At 39.7% G+C, this 20,821-nt stretch overlaps 1 protein-coding gene across 7 annotated transcripts in view; it reads left to right on the top strand.

The window, feature by feature from the left end:
* The window catches only part of RNF111 (ring finger protein 111), a 174,653-nt gene that overhangs the window by 869 nt on the left and 152,963 nt on the right, over window positions 1-20,821 (top strand). For 6 of the 7 annotated variants that reach the window (XR_010622028.1, XM_065733780.1, XM_065733778.1 and 3 more), the window contains exons 1-3: window positions 9,499-10,494; window positions 18,209-18,335; window positions 20,031-20,194. Coding sequence is in view for 6 of the 7 variants with exons in the window: in XM_065733780.1 (XP_065589852.1) it covers window positions 9,507-10,494; window positions 18,209-18,335; window positions 20,031-20,194 (1,279 nt within the window). In the remaining variant the exon portion in view is untranslated. Of the gene's footprint in view, window positions 1-9,498; window positions 10,495-18,208; window positions 18,336-20,030; window positions 20,195-20,821 lie in introns of those variants that run through there. The other variant, XM_065733781.1, reaches the window with a different exon arrangement.

The raw sequence follows: 20,821 nt of genomic DNA, 5'->3' as shown, positions 1-20,821 counted from the left end.
GTTGGGACTAGAGGAGAATTCCAAAGGTAAATTAATTATGGGTGTTTAGTGATTATTTATTTATGTTGCAGGAAAAGACATGAACGGAACTGGAATATTTTTGTCACTCCTAAAAACAAACAAACAAAAATGCTTCTATTAGTTACCATACCTACAGATTTTGCTATCCTTGTAGTTTTGCAACAAATTAAATGTTTTTAAATCCTCCTTTTGTTGGATAGAGGGATTTAATGGGGGCCAGACAGTGCTGTTAGCCAAAGTTACCCCCAGTTCAGATCATCTCTTGCTCATGTGCAAGGTTTCATTGGGGAAAATACGAACAGCCAGTCACCTATCATGCACTCATCCACAGTACAGCACAGTACAGATCTCCTCTTGAATTAATAGGACAGAAAGGACTGTATACACATTTTCTTTCCTTTTACTTAAATACAAATGTATGTTACTAAGCTTCTTGTTTCAAAACTGCTGGGGCTGCCTGTTTAACCATCTGTTTGTCAAAGATTGAAGCCCTCGCAGCTAGAGCTGAAGTTGTGTCTGCTTTGGGAGCCCAGGGGTGACCAGCAGCTCCAAGTATTCATTTGTATTTTATGTCTTGGTAAGGTGTAATAAGAGTATATCTTAATAGATCCATGACTTTCACTTTGCAAATTACTCTTCTGTAGATTTTTTGCAACCAGGTCAGTTGTACTAGCCTGGTCCTTCAGTAGTGATGGTTATGCTGCAATAATATTCATCTGCCATTATTTACTGTATTCCTTTTAAGACCAAGACCTTTTGTTTCCATTGCTCATATTTTCTCCAACAGTAAAATCATTTGTTTGAGAAGATACAGGTAAGAATGCTCCACCCCCAGCTCCTGAACTCCACAATAAATGGGTGGGAAAGAACAAGGGTGAGGGAAAACTGGGACGATTTATTTCACATCTAAACAGTGGAGATAGTACAGAGAGAGATGAATTCACCATAAGCAGATGTTATATAGTTATATAAATACTTCCCAATGCCTATACTAATGTATAACCTCCTGAAGGTCAGTTTTGTCACAGTTTGCATGTCAAGTAAAAATCTTTAGAAAAGTATATTAAGTAACGATGTATAGGAGGTATATACAACACATTAATAGGATAATTATCTCTAGTCACAGTCGCCTAAGATTTAACATTGCAAGTGGCAGTGATCAGCTACTGCTGAAGTCTGTAGTGCTCTTAAAAGAAACACAAACAAAATGCATCCTTAGCCTGGTTTTTGTGCTGGTGAACTTAATTTGGGAATGACTTCACTCCTCAAAGCTTTCCCAAAAAAGTCTTTGCAGAATGATTCTATGTTAAGAAAGGTCAAAACTGCCAGAGGTACTAATGAATTTTCAGAATAATTTCTGATGGCTTTGTAATTCAGGATTTTTCTAGTTGTCTCTGGAAACAGTACTCATAATATTGGCTAAGGCAGATCTTCATCAGACTCCCTGGTTAAGATCTTAATCTCCACTTAAAAAGTAAAAATAATAAAAAAAAAAAAACTAATTTGTTATTCTTTTATAGAACTGCAGGTCCTTGTTTCTGAAGTCATTGCAATTATGTTTGTCTTGGAATTTGCTGAAGCCAAAACATTCCTGATTGCCAAATCATAATGTGTCTGTCTTAAAACTGTGATTTATGCAGTGTTATGTGTAGTTAACAGAGTTTAAGTGTAGGACAGAGCAAAGAAATGTCTAGACCGAAGGATGTGCCTTGTGATCACGGCGTTTGTCCATTACACCTGCCTGCCTCTCTTGTGCGAAGCCATGCAGGTTGTTTGTTGGGTAAGTGTGTAGTGGTGCTTTACTGAAGCTTGATTGGTGCTAGGATTTCTTTGGGTGCCTTAACTGGCTGGGGCTAGCTTGTATGTATGACAGGAGAATTAACTCCTTGGTAGGATTCAGCACAGAATTGTTGTAGCCTGCCAGCTCATCTAGCTGAGGTGCTTCCAGCTGCGCATGCTCCGTGTGTTCCAGCTGGAAGCAGGCCCTAGATCCAGTCCTTGGGAAGAGCTGCTCTGCTGTAGCTGTCCTGCATCAGAGATGCTGAGATGCCTTCAGTAGCCTCTCCATTAAAATTAAACCTAAGAAAGACCAAGGTAGTCTGAGAGGTGAATGGTAACACGGTGTAACAGCCTTCCTGCACCTGTTTCATAGGTGGCTTGATGTTTCTGATGCAAAATATTCTGATGTTGTTTCTTACTGCTTTGCTGGTCTGAATTGAGTTGTGTATGAGGAAACAGATGTTTTTCAGCCACAACCTTAAGCAGTTTGCAGGTCCAGAGTCTGATTGCGGTACTGTTGCCTGTTTTGCCTTTAAGACATCTGTGTGAAGATCAATAGGAGCACTTTGTATTTGAAATAACATTGTTTCACTTGAAGGTGGAGTCAGGAATGGTTGCTAGAATTGGCTGCTGGGAGCAGGCTGCCCGCTTTACTCTGCAGGTAACTGTAGCACTGCTCAACTAAACGCTGACAAGTCTCCGAGGCTGGATGTCAGGGAGCGTCCTTGGGAAGCTGGAGGCAAAAACCTGTCTCTGGAACAGAGTTGTGCGGTTGCTAACTAACGCTGTGTGCGTTATTCTGACGTAGTGTACCTTCCTTCAGGGCAGAAGAGAAGTGTTGTGCCTGGAGAATTCTCAGGTAACTGTATCACTGTTGATGCATTAAACAATAATATAAAAATTAAAAACGAAAGTGGGGAGATGTTTGTATTAACAACAATATTAATGTTGTTAATATTATCTAGTGAATAAAAAATTCAGTTTGGTACTCCAAAACATCAAAAGGAACATAAATTCAGGTTACCTTCTGATTTTTGCTGTTTTGTCAAGATGCATAGATTTTAAACTATCACGTTTTTTAATTTGATTAATCAATTTCTTGTTTTGTTTTTGAGTGAAGATAGTAGGTCAAAATACAGCGTATGAACAACTAGTTATTAAAAATAAGTTTTAAAAGCATGGAGCTCCTCAGTATGCGGTAAGAAAACAGTAAGAAGCAGCAGCAAAAGCACAATAAAGTTTGGACATCTGCCAGCAAAACAAGTGCAATCAGTGGAGCTGAACATTGGATGTTTGCTTGCTCTTGCTGCACTACATTGTGTGTTGTTTTCCTGCTTGACAGGTATGAAGGAATAAGGCAATACTGCCCTTTCCAGGCTAACAGCTGTTTTTTTCATGGAGTGCTTGTGGGGTGAATAACTCCCAAGGATGGTACTTCAAAAGAATTAGTATAGATGATGGTATATTTGAGTAGGTCTATGTAGATAGTACACAAATAATACACAAAAGAAGATGGCTCACCTTTAAGATGACAAAGCTCACAGGGGACTCTACATAGGAGGGATCTCTGAGAACAGATCCTTCCCTGGTGGTGGTCAGCCCTTAAGTGGGGTCTGGGAGAGGTAGAGCCAGGCTCCACCCCTTCCAATCACACAGGTATATCCCCTCCACCTGTGCCCCTGTGGCTGACTCAGTGCTCACCTCAGGTGACCAATCAGTGGCTCAGGCCGTGATTCAGCAGTTCCCATACAGTGCTCCAGAGAATCCTTTATTTTTGTTGGAGCAGGACAAGGTGGCACTGAGATTTGATTTTCGTAGGCTTACACTGGGGAAGCAGCTTCTCAGATGGCTCTGAAAGTCCTCTGTCAACTCCCATTGCATCAGAGTCATGCATGAATCAGTCTGGTTTGGCTCTCTGCCCTTGAGGACAGGAAGTAGTAGTCTGTGGGTTATCTTGCTTTTGCCCAAGGTCTTGCACAGATTCTGTAGGCTTTTTGTTTACCCCTTTTTTGGTGTCTGGATTCATCTGATAGAATAGCATTGCTGGAAGAATAAAAGGTGTATTTTTAGTGGTAGGAGAAGAGTGGCTGCTGTTTTTTCAAGATGCAGTTAGTGTAACACTTCCATTTACAGGTCTGTTCACGTTTGCCAGTTCAGAAAAGTTCGTGGTAGGGACAGTGTACAGAGGGTGGTGTGTGTGTGTATCAGATGTTAACAGAAGTTTTCTTATGAAGCTGACAGTACCAGTATTAGCTTACCATAATAAAAAATAATGTTAAAATCTCATAGAAGCGATGTTTTGGGGAAGGGATTTAACTTTAGAAGTTTCAAAGGTAAGTTTGGTTAAATTCAAAGAAAATGCAAGATAGGACTTGATAGAAATTTCCTTTCAGAAAGAATGTTGAACAGCTTTGTTTGCCTGATGTTACTTTGTATTCATGGGCAACTGAGGTGGGTAAGTGAATGGTCTAAGCCAAGGTAGGATTCCTGCAGCAGTGAAACTGCAGCATTCTTTCAGAGGTGATGATAGCAGGATGCTCTGCAGGCTCTTGATGCTCTCCAGAGCCATCATGTTTGAGGGACTTTGAGCTGTGCTCCCTTAGTTTAACCCCACCTACCAGCGTTGCTTAGGTGTGTTTAGGTGTCTTTGTGGTGGGGAGTGTGTACAGGCAGAGGGGAATGACTATAACCGGAGAGGAGAGGGAAACTGAAGGCAAGGAAATTGACTACTGATTAGCTCATTTGTACACAGAGCTCTTCTTTTCCCTGCTTTCCATCAAGCTGGCTTTAAGCAAACCCTCTATATGGTGATCTGGGCTTTGGTGTGTGTTACACTGAGAAGACAGAGCCACCACTCTGTGTTATGTAAGAGGCATGTTCTTAAGATAGGCAGGCATTCTGTGAAGTAGGATGCGTGTCAAAGCATGGTGTGCTTACTGCAGCCAGCCTTTAGAGAGCTGAGTACAGTGCTTTTGAACATGTAAAAAAGAGAGATTTCTTGGTGATGTCAAGAGGGTGACTAGCAAAACTGCTACCTTGGACTTCCAGAGGGCAGACTTTAACCTGTTCAGGACATTTGTTGCAAGGGTCCCTTGGGACTCGCTTCTGAGGGGTAAAGGAGTCCAGGAAGCCTGGATGCTCCTCAAGATGGAAATCTTAAAGGCGCAGGAGCAGGCTGTCCTGGAGTCCTGTAAGTCGAGCCAGAGGGGAAGAAGACCAGTGTGGATGAACTGGGAACTTTCGTTGAGAAACAGCAAGAGAAGAACTAAGAATTTCTCTCCTTTACTTGATGAGGCAGGGAATGTAACCACAGAGGATAAGGAAAAGGATGAGGTTCTCAATGCCTTCTTCACTTCTGTCTTTTAATAGACAGCAGTTATCCACAGGGTACTTGCCCTGACCTGGAAGTCCGGGACGGAGCGCATAATGCACCCCCTGTGATCCAAGCAGAGACGGTCAGAGATCTACTCCTCCATCTGAACTGCCACAAGTCCATGGGACCAGATGGGATCCACCCAAGGGTGCTGAGGGAGCTGGCAGAGGTGATTGCCGAGCCACTTTCTGCCATCTATCAGCATTCCTGGTTATCTGGAGAGGTCCCACAAGATTGGAGGCTTGCCGATGTGACTCCCATCTACAAGAAAGGCAGTAAGGAAGACCTGGGGAACTACAGGCCTGTCAGCCTGACCTCGGTATCAGGAAAAGTTATGGAGCAGATGATCTTGAGGGAGATCACACAACACGTCCGTGGCAACCAGAGGATCAGACCCAGCCAGCACGGGTTCACAAAGGGCAGGTCGTGCTTGTCCAGCCTCATCTCCTATGACTGGGTGACCAGACAGGTAGATGAGGGAAAGGCTGTTGATGTAGTCTACCTGGACTTCAGCAAGGCCTTTGACACGGTCTCCCACAGTATTCTCCTGAGGAAACTGGCAGCCCGTGGTGTGGACAGGTTCACTCTTCTCTGGGTGGAGAACTGGCTGGAGGGCCATGCCCAGAGGGTAGTGGTTAATGGAGTTAAGTCCAGCTGGCGTCCTGTTACGAGTGGTGTCCCCCAAGGGTCGGTATTGGGGCCCATCTTGTTTAATATCTTTATTGATGACCTAGACGAGGGGATTGAGTGTACCCTCATTAAGTTTGCAGATGACACCAAGTTGGGAGGATGTGTCAATCTGCCTGAGGGTAGGGAGGCCCTTCAGAGGGATTTGGATAGGCTGAACAGCTGGGCTGAGCTCAATGGGATGAGGTTCAATAAGACCAAGTGCCGGGTCCTGCACTTTGACCACAGTAACCTCATGCAATGCTATAGGCTTGGGGCAGAATGGCTTGAAGAATGTAGAGAGGAAAAGGACCTGGGGGTGTTGGTTGATGCTCGGCTTAACATGAGCCAGCAGTGTGCCCAGGTGGCCAAGAAGGCCAACGGCATCCTGGCCTGTATTAGAAATAGTGTAGCCAGCAGGAGCAGGGAGGTGATCATCCCCCTGTACTCAGCTCTGGTGCGGCCGCACCTCGAGTACTGTGTTCAGTTTTGGGCCCCTCACTCCAAGAAGGACATTGAGGCCCTGGAGCGTGTTCAGAGAAGGGCAACAAAACTGGTGAGGGGTCTGGAGCACAAGTCTTATGAGGAGCGGCTGAGGGAGCTGGGATTGTTTAGTCTGGAGAAGAGGAGGCTCAGAGGTGAACTTATTGCACTCTACCACTTCCTGAAGGGGGGTTGTGGTGAGGAGGGGGTGGGCCTCTTCTCCCTGATAAATAATGACAGGACGAGAGGGAATGGCCACAAGTTGCGCCGGGGAAGATTTAGGTTAGATTTGAGGAAACATTTTTTCTCTGAAAGAGTGGTCAGGCACTGGAATGGCCTGCCTAGGGAGGTGGGTGAGGCACCATCCCTAGCGCTGTTCAAGAAGCGTTTAGATGAGGTGCTAAGGGATTTGATTTAGTAGTTCAGTGGGTAGGGATGGTGATAGGAGGATGGTTGGACTAGGTGATCTTGTAGGTCCTTTCCAACCTTATGAACCTATGATATTTTCTCCTTAAGTAAGGGAAGGTGACTATTTTACAGCCTAATTGAAAACATGTTTTCAAAATGATGAGAGATTACATGCATTAATCAAGTTTACCTGATGTTTGAGTTGATATGTGATGAACTGTTTCACTTTTTTATAGTGCTGACTTAAGTGCCGTTGTAAGTCTCAATTACTGCTAGTGAAATTAATTCTTAATGGCAAGATACCTTGCTGTGATAACTCACCTTTTTTGCTTTTATGTCATCGTAAACTGTTGTCTGCTGTACAGTTCTCCAACCTGAGCTTATGTTTTGACTGATACAGCAATTTTGAGGAACTTGACCAATTTGCATGCATTTCTTCTGGTGCTCTATGTCTTGAAGTGGCTGATAGCAGCAGCCTTTATTTTGCAGAATGAGTAGATAAGTCATGGGCACTTGAAGGCTGTGAGTGAAGCTCATGCACTTCAGAGGGGAACTTAGATTTGTTTTTCAGATGGCTTTGTTGACAGCTGTTCAGGTCTTTACTGTAAGAGGCATAAAAGAAGATACTGCCCCTTCTTAACCCTTGAGTACTTGATTGTCTAATAGGAAAATGTTTTGATTAAGGAGAAGCATTTACTGCATCTTGCTTTCTGAAAAAGCCTCCTGGGGCTACTTTCAGTGTTAGGCTATGTTGGATCTTCTAATTGTTTAACAGCAGATGATCTTACTTTTAATGAGTTCTAATTTTTTTTTTTAGTTCTTCATCAAGTTTATCTTAAATTCTGTGTAGAAGCATTGGACTTGTATGTAATATGGGTATTTCTAATGCCTAAACATGAAAATACTGATTTCTTAGTAGCCTTCAGTTACTGATGGAAACATAACCATCTGCAAGCTTTCTTATTTAACACAGGGTATAGGTCTCACAGTAGTGGTTAGAAATGTTTGTAGGAGTGAGAATATTCAGATAGACCTTTCCAGGTGGGCTACCAGAGCCTATAGGATCCTCTCTCTGCAGAAAGATGTGGTGAATCTTGAGACTTCTTGACATGTTAGCACTGCAACATGTATACCTTGTGCAAAATTTTTATTCCTGACTACATCACTTGAAGAATTAGATTATTGCTTATGGCTTTGAAGAGAGTGCAGGCTGACAAGGATAACACATCCATTTATACCTATTACAGACACAGATAAGTCATTCTTAAGAACGTTAGGAGTGCCTGGCTCACAGCTGCTGCTGACAGCATCGTTTTGTGAGCCGTCTCAGATGTTGGTTTGACTCTTTGTGGTCCCAGTCTTGTACTGATTGTTTCTATGACAAAACGAGCAAGCGCTTTAAATATTGGCAACGTGTAAGCGTGTGCTGGCATTCTGAGGAATTAATTTGGAGGTTCAGGCAGAAGATAGTGATGTAAATATGCAGTGCTACCCTTGTGTTGCTGACTTAGGCTTTTTTGTGGCCTCATGGATATTTCAGCTGTGCTGCCCAAGGCTCCTTGTTTCCATGGAAGGTACAGGTCTGTGCATTTTTTTTTTAGCAACCGTTGTGTCCGGCACAGCCTGCTGTCAGTCAGGTATTGCTGGCAGAGCTCTCGTGCAATGAATCAGTTTGGTGTCTGGCTTGGTTGGAATCTATTTTTCAGTTTGTTCAGCCGTGTGGTCTGTTTCAGTGTTGTAACATTTCTGTTGGAAGAGCACAGGAGATGTTCATTCAAACAAGTTGGGGGGTGTTGAAGAGAGAGCCCTGAGCTGCTGAAATAGTACAGGTGTCAGGTGTCTACAATAACCTTATTCACAAGAGGAACAAAAGAGTGATATTTCTTGCAGTAAAGAGTGCTTTGGGGGTTATCCCAGAGGGATCCAAGTTCTTAAACAGAAGGCAGAGGTGCCAGATGAAGTGGGTAGAAATTGAATGCATTACTGATGTTATTGTTGTCATTGTCTCTCAGTAGTCACCTGGTAGAAAAGTTGGTTGTTTTGTTTTTTTGTTTGGAAGTGGTCTTTGAGGCTTACGCTGTCATGTGTTGGCAGCCTAGTAGTTTGACCTGGAGGGGAAGCAGCCTCGTACCAGCCATGAAGGGTACATGTGATATATGCTCAGTTTCTGTTACAGGATACAGCAAAAATTGCATGAGCTTAAAATAGCTTCCTTTTATATACTTCACTATTAATATGTGGTGGTGATGGTGGTTGTTTTAAGAGAAAATGTAATTAATTAAAGGATTTTTATTACTTTGCCCCAAAATACTAAGGTTCAAAATATCTCGTTTTATTCTTCACCTTTTTAGAAAATAATAATGAATTCTAAGTAACTGATTTCCATAGCACATTGTCATCACGCCGTGTTGTGTGCAAGGTACTTGCTATCCGTGTACAGTTACAGAGGAAGATGCAGGCCTAGAGAATACAGTGTAGTCGACTGATGGTTAAGTGTTGGAGCTGCCTAGCTAAAGATCATGTAATTTGTGTAGAAGTGATGCGTCGGTAAAGCAGACATCATTCCTGCTTTTTACAAACATACGTTGCTATTTCCTTTGTGGAACTGGTAATGTTTTTGCTGACTGTGAGAACCTCTGTTCAATGCAAATAATGATAGTTCTGTTGTAATTCAAAACTACACTATCAAGCAGTATCTGTAACATTATGAAACAGCTCTGTTTAATTGAATGCTGTTTTGCTTTTCCCAAGGAGGCGGTGTTAGCCTGAGTAATAAATGACTTTTTTCTTGCTTCATTTATCTGAAAAACCTGCTGAATTTTTTGTTGTTTTGTTCTGGTTTTTTGATGCATGTCTGTTTATTTCTAGGCCTTTCTTAAAACTTCCCATGTCTAAATGGACTCCTGAATGTAATATAGTTTATACTCTAAAAGCGGATATGAAGAGTGAAGTTCCTTCTGATGCACCAAAGAGACAGGAGAGTCTGAAGGGGATCCTCTTGAACCCTGAGCCTGTTGGGGCAGCCAAAAGCTTCCCTGCAGAAGTGGAGATGATTGCTAGTAAAGTAGGGAATGAGTTCTCTCACTTATGCGGTGACTCTCAGAAGCAGAAGGATATGAATGGCAACCGTACAGACCAAGACAAAGGTATAGTGGTGCGAAAAAAACGCAAGAGCCAGCAGGCTGGTCCTTCATACACACAGAACTGTCCTGATAAAGAAAACCAAGGAATCTTGGGATTAAGACAGCATCTGGAAACACAGAGTGATGACAATGACTCTTCTTTTAGTGACTGTATCTCTTCACCTTCATCTAGCCTACATTTTGGAGACTCTGACACAGTGACGTCTGACGAAGAAAAAGATGCTCCTGTAAGACACCCTCAGGCAGTGCTGAATGCTACGAGTAGAACTCATAGTGCAAGGTCACAAAAATGGCCTCGGACTGAGGCAGACTCTGTTCCTGGGTTATTAATGAAGAGGCCCTGTTTTCACAGCAGTTCTTTAAGAAGGCTTCCGTACAGGAAGAGATTTGTGAAAACCAGTTCCTCACAGCGGACACAGAACCAAAAGGAACGGATTTTAATGCAGAGGAAAAAACGGGAGGTGTTAGCTCGCAGAAAGTATGCTTTGCTACCCAGCTCTAGCAGTTCGAGTGAGAATGATCTCAGTAGTGAATCTTCCTCCAGTTCATCCACTGAAGGAGAGGAGGACTTATTTGTGTCACCTGGTGAGAACCACCAGAACAATACAGCTGTTCCTTCAGGTAAAGTTGAATTCCTGTGGTACTTTTGTTACTGAGCTTTCATCACATACAGTATGCTTTTTTTTTTTTCTGCAGGTACATTGGATCAGTTGATTTGTGTTTTTATTGAAGTTATACTCTAAATAAATCTACTATAATAGTAATATGAACATTAGCCCATAAAATTTTTCATGGGAAAGGACATTCAGAACTTCCAGTAGAATTATAAGTCAAGAATCCTTTAATGTAAAATGGTTTTTAAACAAAGTACTGGAAGGTTGCTGGATCTAGTTAGTTACATGCCATGGAATCACTCCATTTTTTAAAATCTCTTAAGTAGTATTAAAGATGTTAGCTTGCATGTTGTATTGAAGTTTTTAACTGTTATACGTTTATTAACTGATGGTTGGAATTACAATTCTACCTGGTTTCAGAAGGTGGAAAGAGGTATCAATAACACACCTGTTAATACACAGTTAATATCGCTTGACAACTTTAAATTAATAGACTTGATTGTTGTGAGAAGACTGTAGGATAAGACTGAGTTGACATTAGCTTTACTATTGTGATAATAAAAGAAAATTCTAAGGCCTGAAAGCATGGAAAGCAACTGCACCATCACTGCACAGACTGTCACATATACATATATGATTATATATATATAGGATATATGTATGCTTTACCTAGATACAGACCATGCTCTGATACTGCAGCTGATTTACACTGATGCTTCTCTAGTATGTCTTGAGATAGTGTCTGAAGATAGGCTTGATTGCTGATTTATTTTGTTTTCCCTCTTCCAATTGTCTTAGAATTGCTTTCTTCATAAATTTGCTGAATGAGAAGCATTTGCAAGCCTGTGACTAGCTACGTTTATGATGCTGCAGTTGTACCTTCTTTCAGTGTTTTGTAGAGCATGGATGGAGAGGTAGATGCTCAGGACTCTGCACATGTTAATGTGTTCTGCCATGTTTTGTGTATCTACTGTTTACTGGAGCAATCCAGAAAATGAAACCATGAATTGGAGTGTGCTGATCCTTCCTTTGAGGAAAAAACCTTGGAAATTAGAAGTATGGTTTATAAAAACAAAAGTTTATAAGTTCACAACGGGGGTGAATTTATGCTTAAACAGAGCCATGGTGCTAAATAGATTATTACTCACTATTCACTGTCGCAGGAAATAATTTGCATGTTATTCTTTAACGTACTATTTTAATAGAAGAAATAGGATTTGTAATGCAGAAATCTTCCTCATGAAGTGTTAGAGCAGCATAAATAACTCTAAAAGGGAAAAGGTGATTGTGCAGGCTTAGATATCTTCATGAGAATTTGTGGGGATAGAAATGTAATTTTTTTTTTTAAAGCTTCAGCAAGTTATGTTTCTGAGATGCCTAAGCATATTGGCCCATTTGCATATTGGCATATATGCCCAAGCATATTGGAAGGCATAAATTGCGAATAATTAACTTACAAGGGCATGCATACATTTAAGAAAATGAGGAAGTACTGATACAGTAGTTTCCCAAACTGCCTCCTAGTTAATCGTTTCTTCTCGTTTTCAGAGATGAGGTAGTTTCTTGTAACTGTAAACTGATGTAGGACCACTAGCAAAACTCACAACCGTGAGCCTAGTAAATGGATAAGAACCTAGATTATGGCTTCTCAGGCAGCCAGCTATTTTCAGATACACTGAATGTATTTGGAGAGGGAACTTCACTGGTCAGGAAACTTCCAGTCATTCAGTGTGATGGCCTTTTGGTGTCAGGAAGCTTGGACTTTGTAACGCACTTCATCCAGTCATGTGGAAAAGCAAGTACATTGTCTGGTAGCTTTATTTCTGTATTGAAACAGGCTTTGAAAAATGCAATTCGTTTATGAAGTGGCGTTTCTCTTCTTGTCATGTTGATTAGCTCTGCACCAGTTAATTTCTGATTAAAGTACTGATATAAGCTGTAACTGGAACAAGATATGCTTTAAAGAATGTGTATTATGATGGCTGTATTTCAAGACTGATACAATAAGCTGAGAAGTAATTCTGCTTTAAGTATCTAAATTCTTCATTTTTATTTTTCCAGTGTATATATGTATTGATGGAGAAGTTTTGAGCCTTTTGTTTACATTGAAGATAGAGTGGGAAGTTGAGCAGACTTCATTTATGCAAGTGTCCTATTTTGAGTAAGAGAAGAGTGATTAATGCTTTGTGTAGCTTTTTGCCGTTCGATAACACATCTCTGCTTATTGAGCTAATTGGCACTGAAAGTTGGGGCTGGCTGGGAAAATAGATACGTAATGTCCCTGTATAATGGGCAAGTATGATGTTGCATAAAAGATTGCGTTGCTAAGCAGTGCTATTGCAGCCTGTTCATGGTAGGGACAATTCACCCCAACAAATGAAGCAACCCTCCTGATGCGTCTGCTGAAATGATAGAATACATTGAGGACTTAAGAACTTTTGCTAAGAATGAAGCCTGCTGCATATATGTGAAAGCACTAGAGGAGGGACTTAGACAAGAAAGAAAATAATAATCAGAAAGAAAATAATAATCAGCATAGAAAAGACTATCTTAATGGATCCAGTAATACCTAAACACTTCATAAACCACCACTGCGGTCATGTGGCTATTCTTGTGGCTTCCTGACCAGCATTTTGCGTTAAGGATATGTCAGAATACTTGTTTGCTTTAAGTATCGAGGTCTCTTAGGGAAAAGAGTTTTGAGTATTGCAAGAAATTAAAATAATACTTCTCTTGCAACAAGTAATTAATCAGTTCTTGTAGCTAATGGAATTTGTGGTTATTTTTGGAATATGATGTGAATGGAGGTGTGGTGGGTTTTGTTGGTTTTTTTTTGTCCTACGTTCGTTTTAAAAAAAAAGGTCTCTGTGAAATCAGAAACAAAAACAAACACCAAACACTTATTGAGATCTTCCTCCTTTTTCTGTTGTAAGTTTTCAGTTATTCTTCCACTGAAACTTCTGTACTTCAAGAGTGTGAGTGGATTGAAGAAGTACCAGATCAGGACACCTGGGAATAGATGAGATAGTTGTACCAACCATTTGCCATAAAAGGCACTGTCTTCATTAAAGTATGGATGAACACATGAAGCTTATTCAGGAGAGGAAGAGGATTGCTGGGGACACTGATGATGTCAAAACAACTCTGTGTAGTTTGAAGATACGGTTACAGTTGAAATGGCAGTGCTTTCAGGGGTTTCTATTCAAATTTCTAAGTTGGTATTATTAAAAAAAACCCCAGAACTTACAGATAAAATAACTGCAAGCAGCAACATTTTTGCTGTGGAATGGCTGTTTTGATTCTGTGTTTTATTTAGGTAGTCCAGAAGCTTTTCTGTGGCCCTTGGAGGATGTGTGTAAACATCTAGAGAGAAAATCCTTTGACTTTCCATATCAAGGATGGCAGAATTCCAGCTTGTTACTGGAACTGGATCTCTGTAATATTGTAGTAAAACTTGAGATCTTTTCAGCTTGGATATAAAAAGGCTGTGGATGACACTTCGAGGCAGCCAGTCTGTCAGGGAATCTCAGAAAAGCTGAACTGGGAGCGGGTGTTCAGCTTCACGTCACTCAGCTGGCAGTAAATCTGACCCACAGGAAATTTGGTTGTTTAAACAATCAAAAAGGTAGAATTTTACATTCTCATAAATTGTTGGCCTGACGGGGTTTAAAATTCCTTCAAGTCTGGAGCATTATGTCTGAAGTTTTTTGTGCTTTTGAATAGCTAGTGCTAGACAAGCCTTGTTTCTTTCCTTAGAATGTAATGCTGATGAAAAGCTGCTCCAGTTTTTGTTCAGAGCTGATTGGAGCAAGCTGAGGCTGAATCAATAATATACTTACTGTACATCTTCCAAGAATATTGAATATAAACATCTGGTACTTTAGAAGCCAGAGGCTGGTGAAAATGCTAATCTGAACATGAAATGCTGCTTGTTTATTTAAACAGGTTTCTATTAACAGTTCAAGATAAACGTGCATGAAATGGAAGTGATCTGCCTGTTATTAATGATTTTTTCAGTTACTTAATCCTTCCTGAGAATAAAAGCCGTCTTCTTCCCCAGTAACTGATACAGCTCATAATTGAGGGCTTTTGTCTCAATAGTGAGCAGGGAAGTGAATGCATTCCGGTGTGTCCCTTAGTAGAAAAGGGCCAGGGAGGAGATGAGTAACATATGGCTGCTGCAGATTTTTGTGCTGAAAACAACTTCTGGAGTTGCTCTGCTGCATTGCTGCTGATAGGAATAAGGCCTATGTGCACGGTTTAAAAATAGTAAGTAGAGTTTCGGATGTGCCCATATCAGCATAGGGGATCTCATTCAACCATAAGCTAAGGTCTGGTTGTTTAACATCTTTTCCACTGGGGTACAGCGTACTGTGCAGTTAGTGCCTTCTTGAAAATTTCTCCTGTTTTGTCCAGTTAGTGAAAAGTATATTCCAACTAAGTCTCAGGTAGAGCTCGTTAACACTAGTCGGATATTATTTTATCAATTTCAGTCTCAATTACTGACCAGGTAGCAACCTTGATGTCACCATTACAAGCTGCTGTAGAGGCAGATAGTATCAACAAGTTCAGAAAAGGATTAGATACTTCCTTGCAGCTGTCTATGAAAAATGAAGAGGCACAGATGAGCTTTCTGATCTCTGCTGTGGCTGTTGGGTGATGTGAGAGATTTCCTTCACAATGTTGTAGCCTGGGTTTTCTGCTCTCATGGCATGGTTTTGCCTGTTGCATCTGGTAGAGAACATGAGCCCCAACGTTGGCATTGATCTGATCCAGTGAAAGTGTGAAACTCAGAATGGGTTGTCACTGGGAATTGACTTGTTTTAAATGTCCTTTCTTTTCATTTATGCTTAATCAAGCTGTCTCATCTGGAATTGGATGTTGTAAAACTTCTTCACTATTTTACTTGTAGTAATATTTCATCATTTTAAACCCCATGTTAATTTCAAAGTACTCTCTAGGAAGGACACTAGTTGGCCTATCATAAATTTGGATGTTATACTAGTAATACTTGTGTCCTCTCTGGGATATTGGTGTAAACTGATGATTGATTAATATGCAGATCATGTCATGGTCTGCTGAAGGTAAGTAACTGCAGTGTGTGTAACATAAAGCTTCATCGCTTGGCTGTGACTTCTGGGTTACTGAAGTATTAACTACAAAAATCTGCTTCCCAGAACTGCTTGTGGTCTGTCAACAGCACCTAGCAGATACCATTTGAAATCTTACAGTTTTCTGGGGAAAAGATATGCTCATTTAAAGGTCTATGTAATGAACAACAGAGTATTATGCTATTGAAAAGTTATTTTCAACTTAGCAAACCAGTCAGATTAACTTATTGACTTTGATGTAGGCTGGGGATGCCCAGGGTGAAGGTTATTTTGCTTCTTAATTATCATTTTGAGCCTGTTCAGATTAGGGCTCCTGCCAGTGTGGTTCATCTCTTTCCCTAGGTTGACCACGGAATAGGTTTTTTGGAGTCTGAGTTTGGAGGTATCTGCAAAGCTTATAAGCTGAAAGATGATGTTCTGCATGTGCTGTTAAGTAAAATTTGTAGATTTGGGTAGAAGAAAAAAAAAAAAGTGGAAAAATAATAAAATTTTTCCTGTGATTGTCAGTATAATTTTTGGGTTTAACCAACTCATTTAAAATGAATGAATCTTTTAGTGGTAGCCCAGAGGCTAATTTAGTCATGATGACTAGAGTATAATTTGCTTGCTATGTGTTTTTATTCAGGAGGTGGCAGAGAGAAGTATTGCATACCTGCAGGAGGGTGATTCTTTTTGCTGTATAACCATAGGTATTATGTTAAGGGTAGTTACAAAAAAGAATAAAATCCACGCTTTTAAATCTGGATAACTACTTTGCTGCTGTCAGTCTGGTCTCTTAGAAGGGAGAGTAACTTCCAATAGGATAGCATTAGCATAGTAACACTCATTATACAGATTTAGCTGTCTTTTACAGGGTCAATTGTTGAGGTGATACATTGATGAGTAAGGTATTAATATTTATACTTGAAATAAGGTCAAGTTTGCTCAGTCCAAACCAAAAATGACTGGTCAGTGACTGTTACAGTGTGTACCTCATCATGGTGGAATATATAAAAACATCCTGTGTAGTGAACTGCAAGGTCAGAAGTAATACTTAGAAGGATGTGCAGGAATCTTGTCATTTAGTACATTCCTGTTACGTTTCTCCCTTAGCTGTTGGTATGTCTTGTGAATTATGCAGTGAGTAAAAACTAGGATTTATTGAAATGTCAGATTGTGTTGGTTTTATGCACTACCAGCATGAAAATGTTAGTTGAAGCTACTTCTATAAACCTAGGCTTAAAAACTTAAAAAGTTTACTTTATTGGTGTGTATACTCAAAGAACGCTCCTGTGGAGATACCTTAGGTACGTTCAGCTGTTTGCTACCACAGTGTAGCCATGGATTTGCCAGGTACCTGTGAAGAGTTACATGTGCTAAACATTTGCCATGCCCGAGTGCCGCAAAATTCTCTTGGGCAAATATTTTTAGGAACTGTGTAGCAAAACCTCTAAAAATCCATTTGTTTTATTTCTGCATGTCATTTCCCTGAAGGTTTCCTTTGCCTTCATGGGGCAATGCACTCATAGTTGAAGTCAGGTAACGAGCTGTTCTGAAGTTCTGGTTAGGCTCACCTTCAGAAGCCAACTTAACTTGTGAAGTTGCAACCTCGCTTATTTTCCTGAAGACCTGATGAATAATTTTGGAATTTTTAAAACCTGTTCAGCCAATAACAATCCTGATGTTTTCTGACTAGTTTGCAGTTGGTAAAACTACTTCACAGCTAAAGATTTACTTTAAAAAGGAGTAAGTAAAATCAACTGTTAACTCACAAAGGTGAGTATTGGAGTTGCACAGATACCAGCTGAGAATTTCGTTTCATTTTCACGAGAAGCTTGCCTCAGAGTTGAGGTAGCACTGGAATTACATGACATTTGATGCTGGCTTCCAGGAGATGCTGCTTACTTTGAGAAATAATGAGATCACACTTCAATTGAAATCTTTGTGCTTCTTTTCACCTATCATAATTTTAAATAATTATTGAGTCTAAGGACATTCAGACTCACAAGATCGCTCTCAAACTTATTCTACTTAAGAGAAGTACCACTATTAGTTACCACTAATAATTTATTACTACTAATAGTTCAATTTTAACTTTGTCTAGAATAAGATAGTGAATGTTAGATTTAAAGATGCTTCTAAGACTACTATTTGTGATCTTCATTTTGTTTTGGAAATAATGCTTATTAGGTGGTGCATCACTTTTCTTTTTTCTACTGTTTAGTCTAGATATTGGAATGCATATGACAAGGAAAAAATAAAACTATTAAAGATAACAAACCACTCCTGCTTTGCTAGTCTGAAATGTTTTGTTTTTATATTAAATGTCTCAATTTGACTGTGTTACAGCTAGTAAAACTCACCAGAATTGCTAGCAGTACACAGCAGAATGTTAATTTAAATAGCTGTATCATTTTCCCCTCTCTGTATCTTCTGTCTTTTTTATTTTCACTTCAATATTTAACATATAACTGCTACCTCTAACAGTTAGGTCATGAATATGACAGTTGCTCTTGAAGCTTTGATGTACTCTGTGAAATTCTACATTTTAAGTCTAGGGAAGAAAAAACTGCCTTTGCATGACAGCTCATGAGATGAAGCATGTAAACTTTTTTCTTATTTCCTCATCAGGAAGTATTGATGAAGATGTTGTGGTGATTGAAGCATCTTCCACACCCCAAGTCACTGCTAATGAAGAAATAAATGTTACCTCAACAGATAGTGAAGTGGAGATTGTTACCGTTGGTGAGAGCTACAGGTGGGAAGGTTTTCTATGGTAAAGAGGAGTCTTAAATCCAAATCTTGATCCCAAAATGTCAGGAAATGTCTTCTATGCTATGAACATAGAGTAGTTCTTAGGCAGATTTTTTTGTGGTTCAAGCCTATCTAGTTTGCCAAACCATAATGTAAGAATCAAAGGCAGCTGTTGGAAATCTTAATAGTAGTTTAGGATGAAATTATAAGTGCTGTAAGCAAACCAAACATTATGTTTACTATTTTAAAAACTCAGAATAATGAGCAGAGCAAAACAAATGTTTTTCTTTGTTCTCATGTCTTTTGTTTCGAATAGGTGGTGGAAATTTCTCTATTTTACAAATGGTAGAAGTGTACTCTTGGGTGAAAACTGTCCTCTTCCAATGCTGTGTAGTACTACTGACTCTTTTCTGTGAAACCTAAGGCTAAACTTTATACCTGCTTGTTATTTGCATTGAAAAATCTAGAACTAAAACTTTTTCAAGAAATGAATTGAGTAGCAGTATATATCTTTTTAACAGAAGAATTTACAGAATGCAAAATAATATAAAAGACTAGATTTGAAAAAGTATATGTGAATTCTGGAGTAAATTGTAAAATACTTAAGGTACTTGGGAGGTAAATCTCATTCTGATATGTCAGTATGACATGCAGAAAAGGCACACAGGTCCATTTAGACTTTCTCTGAATGCAAACGTTAAGAAAATATGCTTGCATGCAATTGAAATGTATGCCTGTTGAGATTGTAGCAAGCATAGTTTTTGCACTACTGGAAAATACACTAGTCTCCTTTGTTAGTGGGTTACACAGGAGTGAAAAGAATACAGGCAGAATAGAAATGTTGACTGAGCTCCATGGTGATTTGTGCAGTGAGGTTTGTTTGTTTTTAGTGAAGTCATTCCCTTTTCTTTGGTGGTGAATTATTGAAGCTTGAATATGTTGTTTTTCCAAATGGGAAAATAGTGCTATTTGGTGCATATAGGAGAGTCAGTGGTCAATGTCCTTTTCTTAATCAAAGATAGTAGTCTCAGCTTAAACTTCAAAGTATCATTGATCTGAGCATTCAGATTTGTATGACTAAATTAAATAGAAAACTACAGGAAAAAAATCATCCATTTCCTTAGGAGTGGTACAGACATAGGATTTCCTTTTCTCATGCTGCATTTCACTTGAGCTTTGTTAAACGTTACACAAAGCTGTGTTTATTCCTTGAGGGGACAAGGGAAGTAATATTCACAAGATAAATGTCCAAAGCAATCTCTGGACTTCCAAACTAAAGTTCAGAAATGATCCTCTGAAAGCACTATCAGAAATTAATGCTCAAAAGATCTTAATATTTACAGGCTTTTATGATCTCTGCTCTTCTGTCATCATTTGAAGATCTGCTGTTTCAGACCTCATAGGAATGGTGTAGAATTCAGAGAATCGTAGATTTCTTTAACAAAGTTGTAACATTATGTATAGTTACTGCATGACTGATGCTGTCAGGTTTCACAGTGATTTCTTTTTTTAAATAAATTACCAGTACTTAATTCGTAGGAATATATGTGAGATATTTTCCATTTTGTTATTTGGTAAAGTCTGAAATAATGTTTCTAAATGCCCTGCCACGCCGTTTTCACTAGGCATGTATTTCAGCATAACCAAAATGGTAAATGCAAGATTTGGGTCAGTACGTAAGGTAATTTGTTTTTTTAAGGTCTCGTTCAACACTTGGACACTCAAGGTCACACTGGGGACAAAGCTCTAGTTCTCATGCTGCACGGCCTCAAGAACAGCGGAACCGCAGCAGGATTTCCACAGTCATACAGCCACTGAGACAGAACGCGGCTGAGGTAGTGGACCTTACGGTGGATGAAGATGGTAAGCCACACTGGCCTCTAAAGTCTCCTCCTTTTTTAGGAGCAGGATGACTAGTGTAAGGGGGTGGAATTAATGGTATTAACTCTAATGTATTATTTAGTGGAAAAATTATTCTATACAAACAGATCTAGCCTGTCATAAAATCTTACAACTTTACTTTCAGTATTAAAAATTTAGACATTCCAGTGTATCTATTCCAAAAACTGACTTGGGTGTGTCCGGGAGGTTACTCACCAGACAGAAATTACAGAACAGATTGGAACTACTACTTTAAAAACACACAGTTCAGTACAACATCATAAAAACTAGTCCTGCTAGTGCTTTGGAGTAACTAATTCAAAAAGAACTCAACTAATAAAGCACGCTAGGTTTCTGAAATTGTAACTTTTCATTGTTTCCTACCATTAAAATCCATTAAGTTTGACATTCAAACACAGTGATGCTGAAAATCACCAGATCAATTTCCAGGCACCATCCAAAGTCGTGAAAGAAGTCTAAATCTGATGTGACTTTGGTGGTGGTTGTTTTGAAGGGAGGATGTATTAAGGTTTAAGAGAAATTTTTCTTTTGTTACAGTTCCATCTCAGAGTGTGTCAGAAGCTAGTATCATACAATGTATTCTTTAAG

Source organism: Cyrtonyx montezumae, unplaced genomic scaffold (genome assembly GCF_038088225.1).
Source record: "Cyrtonyx montezumae isolate F1298 unplaced genomic scaffold, pur_monq_1.0 scaffold_17, whole genome shotgun sequence".
Lineage (NCBI taxonomy): Eukaryota > Metazoa > Chordata > Aves > Galliformes > Odontophoridae > Cyrtonyx > Cyrtonyx montezumae.
Note: the sequence above shows the minus strand (reverse complement) of the source record. Positions and strands in the feature narration are given on the sequence as shown.